We start from the raw sequence: 12,745 nt of genomic DNA, 5'->3' as shown, positions 1-12,745 counted from the left end.
AAATAATTTGCTATGTGGAAATGTCAACATTTAGGAGATGGAAACCTAAATGTGGACTGATCAGTGGCATAGAAAATTAAGGCTCCTGTGATAAATGATTCAGATGATCCACATATCAAAGGAGGGAGCCACCAGGAATAAACAACTGCTCCGATCAAAAAATTATGGAGCACTGACTCTTAGTCACTGCTACTTATTTTCTTCCACATTCATCTTCCTTTCCTTTCCTTTCCTTTCCTTTCCTTTCCTTTCCTTTCCTTTCCTTTCCTTGAGCAGCACATGTCCTTCTAAGATTAAGCACTAATCTTTGTTTTTTATTTGTTTACTAGCATGGGTTTCCATGGCCAAACAATTCCTATCTAGAAATGTTGTTAGTGGGGAAACCACCTGAAGCCACTAAAAGGCACTCCAGGCTACTAAGGTTGCCTTTACTCTAGTGGCAACACTGGATCTTGGACTATTCCCAAACTACAAACTTGTTCTCTCAAGCAGAGTGCCACACTGTCCAGAACAGGTTGAACACTAATTCTCTGAACCTGAGAACAATATACCCACAGTGCCTCTGTCTTCTCAGGATTCAGTCTCAGTTTGCTGGCCCTCATCCAGCCCATTACTGAGTCCAGGTACCCGTTCAATGACTATACAGCCTCACCTGACTCAGATGACATTGAGGAGTAGAATGCCAGCAGCGTACTGGTGGCACCTCATTCTGAATCCCAAAATGACCTCAGTCAGAAGCTCTATGTAGATGTTAGAAAGCAAATTTAATATTATGTCAAACTGAGTCACAGAGTGACTAATTACTGAGAACTTATGCTTGCAGGCAGCTCAACAACTGTAGTTTCACTTATCCTCCTCTGGGACCCAACAAAAGGGATTCAAGGCCCAAATTTCCACCCTCCCTAAATTTTGTGAACCTCTCTAGTAATTGCAGTTTGAACCTGATACAGTATCATTATTATCTTAATTCCCAAGCTAAAATCAAGCTGGTATAGTCAAATTCTGAGGGTTTGGCAGGCAGGCAGGCAGGTGTGTGTGTGTGTGTGTGTGTGTGTGTGTGTGTGTGTGTGTGTGTGTGTAAATAATCCTTTTTGTTGCTCCTGAATGAAACTTTCGTTTAATCAAATCTGATGCCAGCAAAAGTAGCATCACCCTCCTCTCTGCCTCTTCCACACAGCACCCTGTTTGGATCAATAATTTATTGTTTAGCCTATCCAATCATTGACTTCATAGTTTAACATTATGGTAGAGCTTTCAGTCTGCATGGAGAGGGGTATTTTCCAGAGCTGAACTATTGCAGTAGAATTTAGTGTCTCAAGTTCATCACATGCCACAACAAAATGGTTTTGACTTTTGTCATTAGCTCATTGATCTGGATATGAGCTGGCAATGTTAAGAGCAACAACTGTCATATCCTATTATCAGTACAGTTCCCAAATATAAACTGTTGTAAATGTTAATAATGTGTAGTCTGACTCAGTGACTCTAGTTCTAGACAAAGCTTCTTGGTTTGTTTTACTTTCACATACTCTTTCTATTTACACCTTGAGTCTTTTCAAGTAGTCATATAAGACAGAGATGGCAAAGCTTTTCAGGCTGAGGACCACACTGCCTGGTGCAACCCCTACAAGGGGCACATGGCAGTGATGAGTGTGGCCAAGAAAATGGGTGTGAACCCCCCTCCCACAGACATGCACTTCATGCCCATCACAACACACATACACACAGCAGGTCACAGTGCAACACAGCACACACAGAAAGAGATGCACAGTTCTTTTTAAAAAGAATATATACTTTGTTTACTTGCAAAGATATTTTAAAAAATTGGAATCCTGCCAACCAGCTGCATAGAGAGAAAGATGGAGATAGATTTTTTTATCTGCTACCACCACCATTTCACCTTGCTCACTAAGCAGATGCTTGATCTTTTCTCTATCTTTCCCACCTGCCCCTGTCCTTGCCTTTCCTGATTCTGAGGGGAAAGGTAGCAACAGTGATTGTGGACTGTAAACAGTAGGGCAAATGAGAATAAATTCAGTGATGTTTCCAAATTGTTCAGGAATAAGTATAAAACTGCACAGCATGAGTGGCTATTTAAGTCTGGTCTAGAGATGTTTTATATGTGCACTTATAGAGAAGGCAATAGAAGAGTCATGTGAAAAGAAGAGTACAAATCAATTCTGGCATTGCACTTGTGAGTCAGTAAAATTTTTTTCCATCCATGTTATGTGGATGCATAATACTTGATGATGTCAAAGTGCCTTTTAGATCAACTCATAACCTGTATAACATATTTGGGATTGTAACAACAAGAACAAATCTCAGGAATTGCCTGTTGACTTTGGGAGGCTTCTCTCTTCCCCTTGTTTGTTTGTGCCATCAAAGAACTAATTCCTGGAACTGTTTGCCTTTCTGCTCTGTACATCTTATCTACCTGTGGTACACTATGTTCTGGATTACATATGGCCTGATCTATTGGAGAATAGAAGCATTTACAGCAGATTATCTTTTGGACCAAATCAGTTTTATGATTTTTGCTTTGTTTTCTGAATTAGGTTTTTTTATTATTTGTAACAAATCCAAGAACCATATGAAAGTAATGCAGATTATAACATTTTTTACAAGCACAATGGCTATAGATGTCAAGATAGGGGAACTATTCTATTTGTTTATATCCATCTTTCTAGAATTTTATAAAGTAAAGGGGAAGTTAAAATACTTCTTGAAAGGTTGCTCCTGAGGTTTGAGGTGCCTTCCATACTGGCATGGGGTATGGCATGAGGTGCTATAGCAGGAAGAGGGAACCTGCAGAAATCAGGACCTTTCCTCCAACTGCCACACACAAGTAGAAGCACATTCCAGGCACACATTGGTATCTTTGGATCAAAGGCAGTATTTAAACTGCCCCGATTTCTATGAAGCACAAGCACAGCATGAATATATAAAAAGTTAATTACAATTAATGTCTTCAGATACCTTGACACCATTACAAGCAAATAACTCTTTGCCTCACCATTCAATTGCATGGATTTTAACAATTCTTTATCCCTGTTGTTTAAGATACACCAGCAGAAGAGGAACCCTCTCCTTGTGCACCTGTATTTGCGCATGGGCGGCAATGTCAGAATGGTACTGAATGCAGACCAGGATGGGAAGGACCTAAGCATGGCATTACCAACTTCGACAATTTTGCCTTTGCCATGTTAACTGTGTTTCAGTGCATCACCATGGAGGGCTGGACAGATGTGCTATACTGGGTATGTATGTGAAATCAATCTGTGGCAATGTGGATACAGCACTCTTCTTATGTCATGCTCAAAACATGGGGCTGTCATTGCTATTTTGTTATACTGCTTGCTCTGTATGTCATGCAAATGGAATAACTACTGAACTGATACCTCAGACTGATGTAGTGCATTAAAGGGGCAGTATGACAGCCCTTCACTGTTTGTTCTTAGCTTTCAGTGTTATCTTTCAATTTACATTTATTGATCAAGATTTTCACTATGTTTTTACTGACCAGTGTTTTCTTGCATGAGAAATGTTTCATACTGCTCCAGATTAATAAAGCAGCACAATTTCTTGCTAACCAAATAATTACACTTCATTTAACCATCTTACTATCACTGGAAGCACCAGCCTCTAGATATCTATATAAATGAAGACTCTTGGGTCATACTTATAGGAATATCTAAATTGTTAAGCTATTTCCAACACACAAGAACTGAAATTTAGTGTGTAATAGTCTATGTCACCCTGATTACTAAAAGAAAAAGAAATCTAGAAACAGAATGGGATGAATCCAACGGTAGTCATCCTCAGAGTAACTATTTTAGGTCCATTAATTTCAATGGGTCTACTCTTAAGTAAAATTTAGATGGCGACAACCCAACATATCTATCTCTGTCCCTTGAAACTTAGGCCATGGAGTCTTCCTCATAATAACAGCCAACATTCCACTACAGTGTAAGTCAAAGCACAGATGAGGGCAGCCAGAAATCTTTGGTGACAGAATACAAACTGTAGTTACTAGTATTAGTATAGGAGTCACAGAGCTAAACAATGACCATGTCTGGGCCTATGGAAGCAGGGTTGTCCAAATCTAAACCTTCCATAAATAAGTTTGTCTAATATTCCTTAAATTGTTCCAGAGAAGGAAGTTCTACTACTTTCCTGAGCAACCTATCCTCTTGTCTAAAACATTCTTAGACTGAAGAAATCTGTAGTAATGTTAGAAATTACAGCTTGCACCACAGACAAGATTTATGGTTTCAGATACTCTTAGTAAACTTCTCTGGTTTCTTGAGTGAAGTGTCTCTGTGACTGAATCTCCATCACTTCCAGTGTCAGAAACAGGGAAAAAAAATTACAGGGGCAGTCACAGAAGGGGCACAGCTTACTTCTAGGTGAGCAAGTTGTTCTCTGAATGAAAAATATGCAATATGTTAACAATAGGAGTCCAGCAATGAGAGCAAGGGTTAGGGGCCAGGTTTGCCCCTTCCCCCCAGTTCCCCTCTGGTGCTGTCCATGCACTTCTCTAGCACAGATCCTGTACTAATAAGTCAGAACTGCAAGTTCACAGAAAACAAGGCTGAACGAGGCACACTGAGTTTCAGTGGTCATTAACATGATAAAGTTTAGCCAGAATTAGCTCATAGGTAAAGGTAAAGGTACCCCTGCCCGTACGGGCCAGTCTTGACAGACTCTGGGGTTGTGCGCCCATCTCACTTAAGAGGCCAGGGGCCAGCGCTGTCTGGAGACACTTCTGGGTCACGTGGCCAGCGTGACATCGCTGCTCTGGCCAGAGCCAGAGCCAGAGCCAGAGCCGCACACGGAAACGCCGTTTACCTTCCCGCTGGTAAGCGGTCCCTATTTATCTACTTGCACCCGGAGGTGCTTTCGAACTGCTAGGTTGGCAGGCGCTGGGACCGAGCAGCGGGAGCGCACCCCGCCGCAGGGATTCGAACCGCCGACCTTCCAATCGGCAAGCCCTAGGCGCTGAGGCTTTAACCCACAGCGCCACCTGCGTCCCTAGAATTAGCTCATAGACAGGGTTAAAACATAAAGGTTAGAATGCCAGGGGTGCTTTCATGATCCTGTGAAGCATTTTCACTCATAGGAATTGGCATTCAGTTCAGTGATTGTGTGACTCTACATGTGACTTGAATTCTGGTTAGCAAACTACCTAATCGGTTGAAATGAAAGAGGAAGGCTATGTGGACAGTGGAGCACCATGTATACAGTGGAGCCCCTGAAGCCACAGGGAATCACTTCATTATGGCACAGGCTTAAACTTGTTTGAATCCATCCTCTTATGTGTATTTAAAACTTTTTTTAAAAATCTAAAAGTAGCAGTCCAGTGGGGAACACCATCATGAGACATAGGGTTACCATCTGAGTTATCATCAGCACAGGACACATATAATAGGCAAAATTGTGTCTTATATTAGACCAGTTTTTTAAATATCAAGCAAAATTGTTAATCTGACATGGTTTTTCGTCAGACTGGCATAGATAGCTTTGAGAGCAAGAATCAACTTAATTTTATTTATATGTTTCTGTCCTATCTCCTCTCTATGACTTGGCATGGGGTGTAATTTAAAAATAATGCAGGGTTTATATGGCAGGGTTTATTTAAAACAAAAAACCGTCATGCCATAAAAAGCTTAATTCTAGCCACCAAAATCTGGCCCAAATGCAAAAGGTTTTCAAACTTCTGCCATTTCTCCTTCCCCCCACCAAGGCTTTTGTGAATTTACAGGAAAGGAAATTCCATTTTCCAATAGTATGTGGATCTTTTTTTTGACATTGTAAGGAATTCTGCAGCATGCTCCCTAGATTGGGCCTTCTCTAAAAGTGTTGGTATCTAAAGCAGCTTCCTGGGTTGATTGCTTGCACAATTGGGTTGGCCCCCTTGCTGAGTGGATCATAACAACCCAAGGGAACAAGGTAGGAAGCCTGCAAGTCTGATGCAGCTGGCTTAGACATGCTGACTTGTAAAACTCCCTTCCATCCTCCAGCATCTCTGAAATTGCACTCTTGAGCTTTGATGAAAAACCTTGAAACAGAAGCTCACAGTTGCCCTGGAAACTCCTGTCAGGAAATCAAATTGGGGAAGAAACCAGGCAATAGATATAATTTACTTTGCTGACAGCCTTGACATGTTTTGTGAGCTTTGCTTATCCCTCTGCAGCCTGTTGAAGCCCATTGAGGGAGATGTGGTGATGAGGAACACAGTGATATTGCCACAATTTTTTTTAATGTTATAAACAGAACCACCACCCCACAATTTTCAGCAGCTGTGTTTGTGCTTTCTCACCCTTTATTTTTAAGGGTGCATATGCTTGAATTAGCATGGCCTTTCCACACAAGAGAATAATCTGTTTTGCTGAATGCACCTCTCTGCATGTTTCCTGTACATATTTTTTCTCCAAGAAAGAACTACTGCTTTCTTTTTAGATTGGTTTGTTTAGAAGGGGGAAACAATAAACACAGCAGATTTGGGCAGGGTTGTGAAATATAACAAAGAATAAGCCCAGGGAATTTAAAAAAAACAGTCATCGCTAATTAATTCCAAGTATCTCTTTGCCGAAAAAAGAAAAAAAAAAAAGCAGGTATTGGGTGTTCATGTTTTGTGCCAGTGAGGAGCCATGATGCCAAGACAATTGCTGCCAGTTCCAGAGGGCATATAAAACCCTGGATTGCTGTCACTTGTGTATACTACTTCATTTTAATTTGTTCTGATTTCAGATTGTCCATTATCTTGCTTTCTAAGTCACCATGTAGCCAGGATAATGTAACATTAGCCAGGCTATCATAGCACTTTTCATGAATAAAATGGATATAAGTTCTTCTTCAGGATATAGCTATTATTAGGAGAGAACTAAAAATGGATTGGTGACCACAGCAAAAAACAAAAACAAAACAAAAAACACCAAATAAACTATCCTTTAAGTGAATGCAAAAGGCACAGGCTACTCACAGTCTCTCTGTGATCATCCCACCTGTACAATATGGAAGACACTTGATTAATTATAGTTTATGATTCCTTGCAAACTAGAATTGGAAACCAGGGTTGATAGAATTTAGATATAACAGGGAACTATGGTTTCCCACAAACTATAGCATGGGCATGGGATTTAGTGGGTATTGCTGTGCATAAGGAGATGGAGAGGAAGGAGTTCATGAGGCTGAGGCTTCTTAGCTCCAAACTGTGGGTTGGTATTACATTTGAACCAATTGAGAATTTGCTGGGAACTAGAAAAGAGGAGGCCTCTGTCCAATGTCCTGCTCGGAAAGGATATATTTCACATTCCCACCTTTCTCTTGACCTTTTTTAAATCACTTTCTTCATTATTTTGCGCTTTTCTCATTCTTTCCATAACTGACGCTTTCACCATCACCAAATCCTATTTCTCAATCAATTGTTCCCAGCTATGGAACACTGGGAGATAATATCAGCAGCAGTCTTTTGAAATAAAATTTCAAAGGTGTTGACTAGGGGAAGTGTCATAGTTCAGTGTCAGAGGGAACTGTCATTTTTGAAATAGAATTCAGTGCAGAATGTAGGATTTAATTTTACTGACTTTTCTTCCAAAATCAGTACAGTGGTACCTCTGGTTAAGAACTTAATTCGTTCTGGAGGTCTGTTCTTAACCTGAAACTTTTTTTAACCTGAGGTACCACTTTAGCTAATGGGGCCTGCTGCTGCGCCGCTGCCACGTGATTTCTGTTCTCATCCTGAAGCAAAGTTCTTAACCCAAGGTACTATTTCTGGGTTAGCAGAGTCTGTAACCTGAAGCGTATGTAACCTGAAGTGTATGTAACCCAAGGTACCACTGTATTGTTTTCCAATCAGTTGAATCATATGGGAAATATGCAGAAAGGCAGAAAGAACAAATGAGTTCAGTATGGCTATTTTGCCTGCTAATTATTTGCTCAGGTCCAGTGTTTTCTCCACTAGCCAACTGTATACAGGACAATCTATATGCAGGGACTGGGTTGGAGGTCAGCTGTTGATTGGTATAGTTTTCCCAAGAGAAACAGGAAACAGTTACTGCCAGGCCTCTGTGAGTACAAAAATCTATAAGGAAATTATGGCAAAGAACAAGAGTGAGAAGCCAGACTTTTCTGCCTTCTCTCTTGTCATATATTGTTTTTTGCCTGCATATACATAGTGGCTGATATGGAAAGACAAGAACAGGCTGGTTAAGGCTAAAATGTTCTTTTTGCTGGAAATTCTGCAAAACAGTGATATATAAATATGTGAATTAATTTATTAGTAGCTGAGTTATGGGCCAGTTATGGACTGTCGGTTGATTATTTCCAGGAAGTTTTCTAATTTAGGACTTACAATACTAGCAATTGTAGCCCACCAGTCATCCTTAGCTGAACTGAATCCCCCTTACAATATCTCAGAATACAGAGTTAGTGTTGCTTGGAGTTTCATAATACTTTGATACAACGCTGCAACTTACATCAAGGTAACCCAAGCAGAAAAATCCAATGCAGAAGAAAAATGGACAGAGAATCCCACAAGATGGCTTCTGCTCTGCATGAGATCGTTTTGTATTGGTTTTTATGACTTGCTTTGTAACTTTACTATCATAGAATGTTCTTGGGAGGGGGGGAAGCGGTGATTTTGGTTATCCCCTATTGTTAATACTACTGAAAGAGTAGAATTTACTACTCTGTGGATACCACAATGGTTCCAACAGTAGGAGGGAATTTTCTTGTTGTAGGTGGGAGGGGAAAGGGGGGGGAGGGGAAGTTTGGGGTTTGTTCACCGTCCAGCTGTTAAACTATTGCAAGTTGCCAACAATTGTCTTTTAGATATAATGTTTTCCACATGCTCCTATAATGTACTAATCATCCTGGAACAAGTATGGATAATTTAACAATAATCACATTTTTATGGGATCAGCCATAAAATGGAGATGGGTTTGGAAGGAATTAAGAAAAGGGAGACCAGACTTGATTCTGGTCCAGGAGACTCACCAGAGGAGGAGGGGGACTACAATGAGTATGTCTCCCCTCCCCTCCCCTCCCCTCCCCTCCTCTGGGGGACAGTGGTTTGTCTCTCAGGGAACATCTAAGGCTTGTGGGGTAGCAACATGTGTTGCAGATAAATCAGAATTTAAACCTGAACAAACCCTTAGTGATCCTGATCTACGTTACTTGTTTATCAGGGGCACATTGCAGGATCAGTGGCTGACTATTATGCACCAAACAAGCAACAGGAAGAATTTTTTGGGGGAAACTTTGACGGAGCTGAAAAATTTTAGTTTACAAAGTGTAGGGCAGAACATGTCCAGAATGTGAATTTACCTTTACAAAAGACCTGAGTGTTCTACTTGTGATCAGTATGTTCCATTTGGTATTGAAGATACTAATATTCTTCAGATAGCTGTAAATTAATAGATGCTCAGCATTTTCTACCTTGAAGCTTGAAGTATGAAAACATTACTAAAGAGCATGGAGAATTTATATCTTATTATATTTCTTACTATCTTTCTTTTCAAGCATTTAGATGACTATGTAAATCATTACACAACATTTTATGCATTTTATGCTATACACACACTCACACAAAGGAATCTTACATCTCTCTGTTGGGAAATGGAAAACCCTGAGCTTGGAGAATTGAAGTAATACTGTAAATCTCTTTCATGATAATCAGCCTTGTAAATGTAAATACAAAATAAACATAAGCATAAGGGGAAAGCCCCTAGAATTTGAACTGAAATCAGCTCTAACATTTGGAGACTTAGTGTCCTGAAGAATATGTTCATGCTTACAGTCAGGGTTTTATCCTTTTCAGAGTGAATTTCCAAAGCTTGTAAAAGATGAAAAGACTTTTAAATAACTAAGGTTTCTAAGTACCAGAGGAATAGATGGATACTTCGTAATGCTGTAGAATTTGCAATGAAATAATAATCAACCCTCCTGTGTAAATAGCCTTTGAGCCTTATGGGTACTTTTAAAAAATCCATTTGGGAAAAGAAGCGGTCTTAATTTTTTTAAAAAAGAACACATTTACACTGCTAGCCAAGGTGACCCACTAGCAAATACACTGTGATCAAAGTCATTTTGAAGGTCCTTTAGGGAGTTTGTATAGGTCACACATAATCAGTGCTAAAATAAAATAGATTGGCGTATCTGACTGGGCCAGGGACTTCACCCAGGGTTTTTTTTAAAAAAGAATCTGACTCCTTATGAGATTGTAGATTTACAGGGATCTGATGACACAACTCAAATTACACAGTCTTATTTATTATTGACTATCACAAAATGCATTATGCAAAATGAGGATGGCAGGTTCTTATCATAGGATATAGAACCCATGTAAAACAGTCAAGTCCAATACTATGTATTTTAAATATTAGACAAAACCATATGCTCAGTGGATGGAAGCAGGTATTAAAGTCCAAGGAGGTAACTTCATAGCTGGCCAGAGAGAGCAGGAGCTAGAACTGAGAAGACAGGAAGCTGTTAAGACCTCTAAAATATTAGAGAGCAAGAGAGTTTTACATTTGCAGAAGCCATATTGATTCTTCAGCAAGACTTGTCCTTTTATATGCTTGATCATTTTATCCTAAATAATACTTTCCACCAATTTACCTGGACAGATGTTAAGCCAAGTGGCCTGTAATTTTCTGAATCCCCTTTAAAGAACTGGTATGGAGGCCAAGCTCAGGGACACGTTATGTGTTGCATGAATTTATTTCGGTCACTGACCAGAGTGCCACATTACATGTTAGAAGATCAGCTATTTGATATTTGAGTTCTATAAGAACTCTTGGATAGATGCCATCTGCACCTGATGATTTGTTACTTTTAAATTTCTTAATGAGGCCTATTTAGCTTACTTCTTCAAATGTCCTTCCTGAAAAGGTCAATTCAGGCACAGGGTTGTCCTACGTCTTCCACAGCGTGCAGACATATGAAAGAATTCATTCAGTTTTACTACAACCTCCTTATCCTCTTTTAACAAATATGAAGCTCCTTTCTGGACTAATGGTCCAACCACCTCCCTAGCTACTTTTCTGCTTCTGATGTGTTTCATAAAGTATATTGTTGGCCTTAATGTTTCTAGTGATATCCACTTTTGCTTTGTTTCTAGTGTTATTGCCAAACTACCAGTTACTTAAATGTATGGCCACATTTCCTCACTGTGTCTCCTGGGAATGTTTGATGAATATGTTGTCTATTCCAAGCACTGGATTAAAATACAAGTTTCACTGGGCAAACTTTAAATAGGAAATTATTGAAAACGATCAAACATCATTTCTAGAAAATGTAGAAATGATGTCTGGGAGATATACTAGCAGACCTGCAAAAGAGCACCTCTGTATATGTGGATCAGGGTCTATTGAGAATCTTTTATATTATATTATATATGATTCACCTAGAGCCAAATTTAATCTCCCCTTTTCAGACCGCCTTAGACCGCCTTAGACGTTCAACCAGATGTCTTTAAAATTAAAAGGCTATTGGCAGAAGTTGATAGGGTGGCACTATTTGTACTAGCAGCAAGAAAGATAAGGACAGCCTTTATGGATAATGCAAGTGCCAGACCCTAGGGATGCTGACCAGAAGAAATGGTTTTTTGGTGTGTGTGTGTTTTTCTGAACATTGGACATCTCTTTTAGTCTAGTGCATGTAAAGTCTGTCGTTCTGTAGTTATTTGATTTGTGCTTATATTGTATTGTGATGGCCATTAGCTATAAACAATAGAAATCGATTGATTGATTGATTGATTGATTGATTGATTGATTCAGAAAATATATGAAGTGTAGGCTACTGTGAACAGAATGGGCTGGCAGTAGAGGGAAATTATTTATGTGGTCCCCCATTCAGATTCAGATCTGCTTTGTTTTAACAAGGTGGCTGAATCAATCATTCAGACTATGCCCTGAGACCTGTTGTATGCTATTTATTTAAAGAATTTTTACCCTGCTTCAATATGGCTAACCTGATTCAAAAACACCTACCCACCCCACTCACACATGAAAACAAAGTTCACCACAGCCAATCACAAACAAGCAACCACACTCTAGGCTAACCCCAGCTTCTCTCACCACCAAAGGTACACAAGCAAATAGCAAAAAGAACCTGCACAAGCGATGCTGACACAACCCCCCCCCCACATACATTAAATAAAATAGAAACTTTGCCACCTGACCCCACCCCCACCTACCATGGCTCCCTCCACCTCTTTCCCCCCTTTCTTCCTAATGTAACACTAATGTCTCAACAAATGAAACTGACCTGTAGAAAATGTAACTTGAAAAAATAGACATTGCACATATTTTTGTAAACCAAGAAATCTTTAATAAAAAATACATTAAAAAACAAAAAACAAAACAAAATGATTAATAGAGACAGGGAGAGAAATAGGAGCAGATGGGTGGGGGAACCACACTCAGGTATCAATTCTTAAAGTTAAAGTTCTCAGGTCTGAAGCTGAGATGGAAATAGTTCAGGTAGTTTGATGGAATAGTTGCTGCTAGAAGACACTGAAAGATAGGCAGAGCCAGCTGGTCTCTCAGAAGAGCTGTTAGAATAGCCTTGAGCAGGCATAGGCAACCTCTGGCCCTCCAGATGTTTGGGACTGCAATTCCCATCATCCCTAGCTAACAGGACTAGTGGTCAAGGATGATGGGAATTGTAGTCGCAAACATCTGGAGGGCCAGAGTTTGCCTATGCCTGGCCTTGAGTCTCTTCTCTCCTTCGGCTAGAGCCT

General features: G+C 39.9%; 1 protein-coding gene across 4 annotated transcripts in view; it reads left to right on the top strand.

The window, feature by feature from the left end:
• The window catches only part of CACNA1C (calcium voltage-gated channel subunit alpha1 C), a gene marked incomplete at its 5' end in the record, with an annotated part of 458,067 nt that overhangs the window by 267,382 nt on the left and 177,940 nt on the right, over positions 1–12,745 (top strand). For 3 of the 4 annotated variants that reach the window (XM_079992108.1, XM_079992110.1, XM_079992109.1), the window contains one exon: positions 3,061–3,257. In XM_079992108.1, coding sequence (XP_079848234.1) covers positions 3,061–3,257 — 197 coding nt within the window. Of the gene's footprint in view, positions 1–3,060; positions 3,258–12,745 lie in introns of those variants that run through there. The other variant, XM_079992112.1, reaches the window with a different exon arrangement.

This window comes from Podarcis cretensis, assembly GCF_951804945.1.
Source record: "Podarcis cretensis genome assembly, chromosome: 10".
Classification (NCBI taxonomy): domain Eukaryota; kingdom Metazoa; phylum Chordata; class Lepidosauria; order Squamata; family Lacertidae; genus Podarcis; species Podarcis cretensis.
This window is presented reverse-complemented; position numbering and strand designations above follow the sequence as displayed.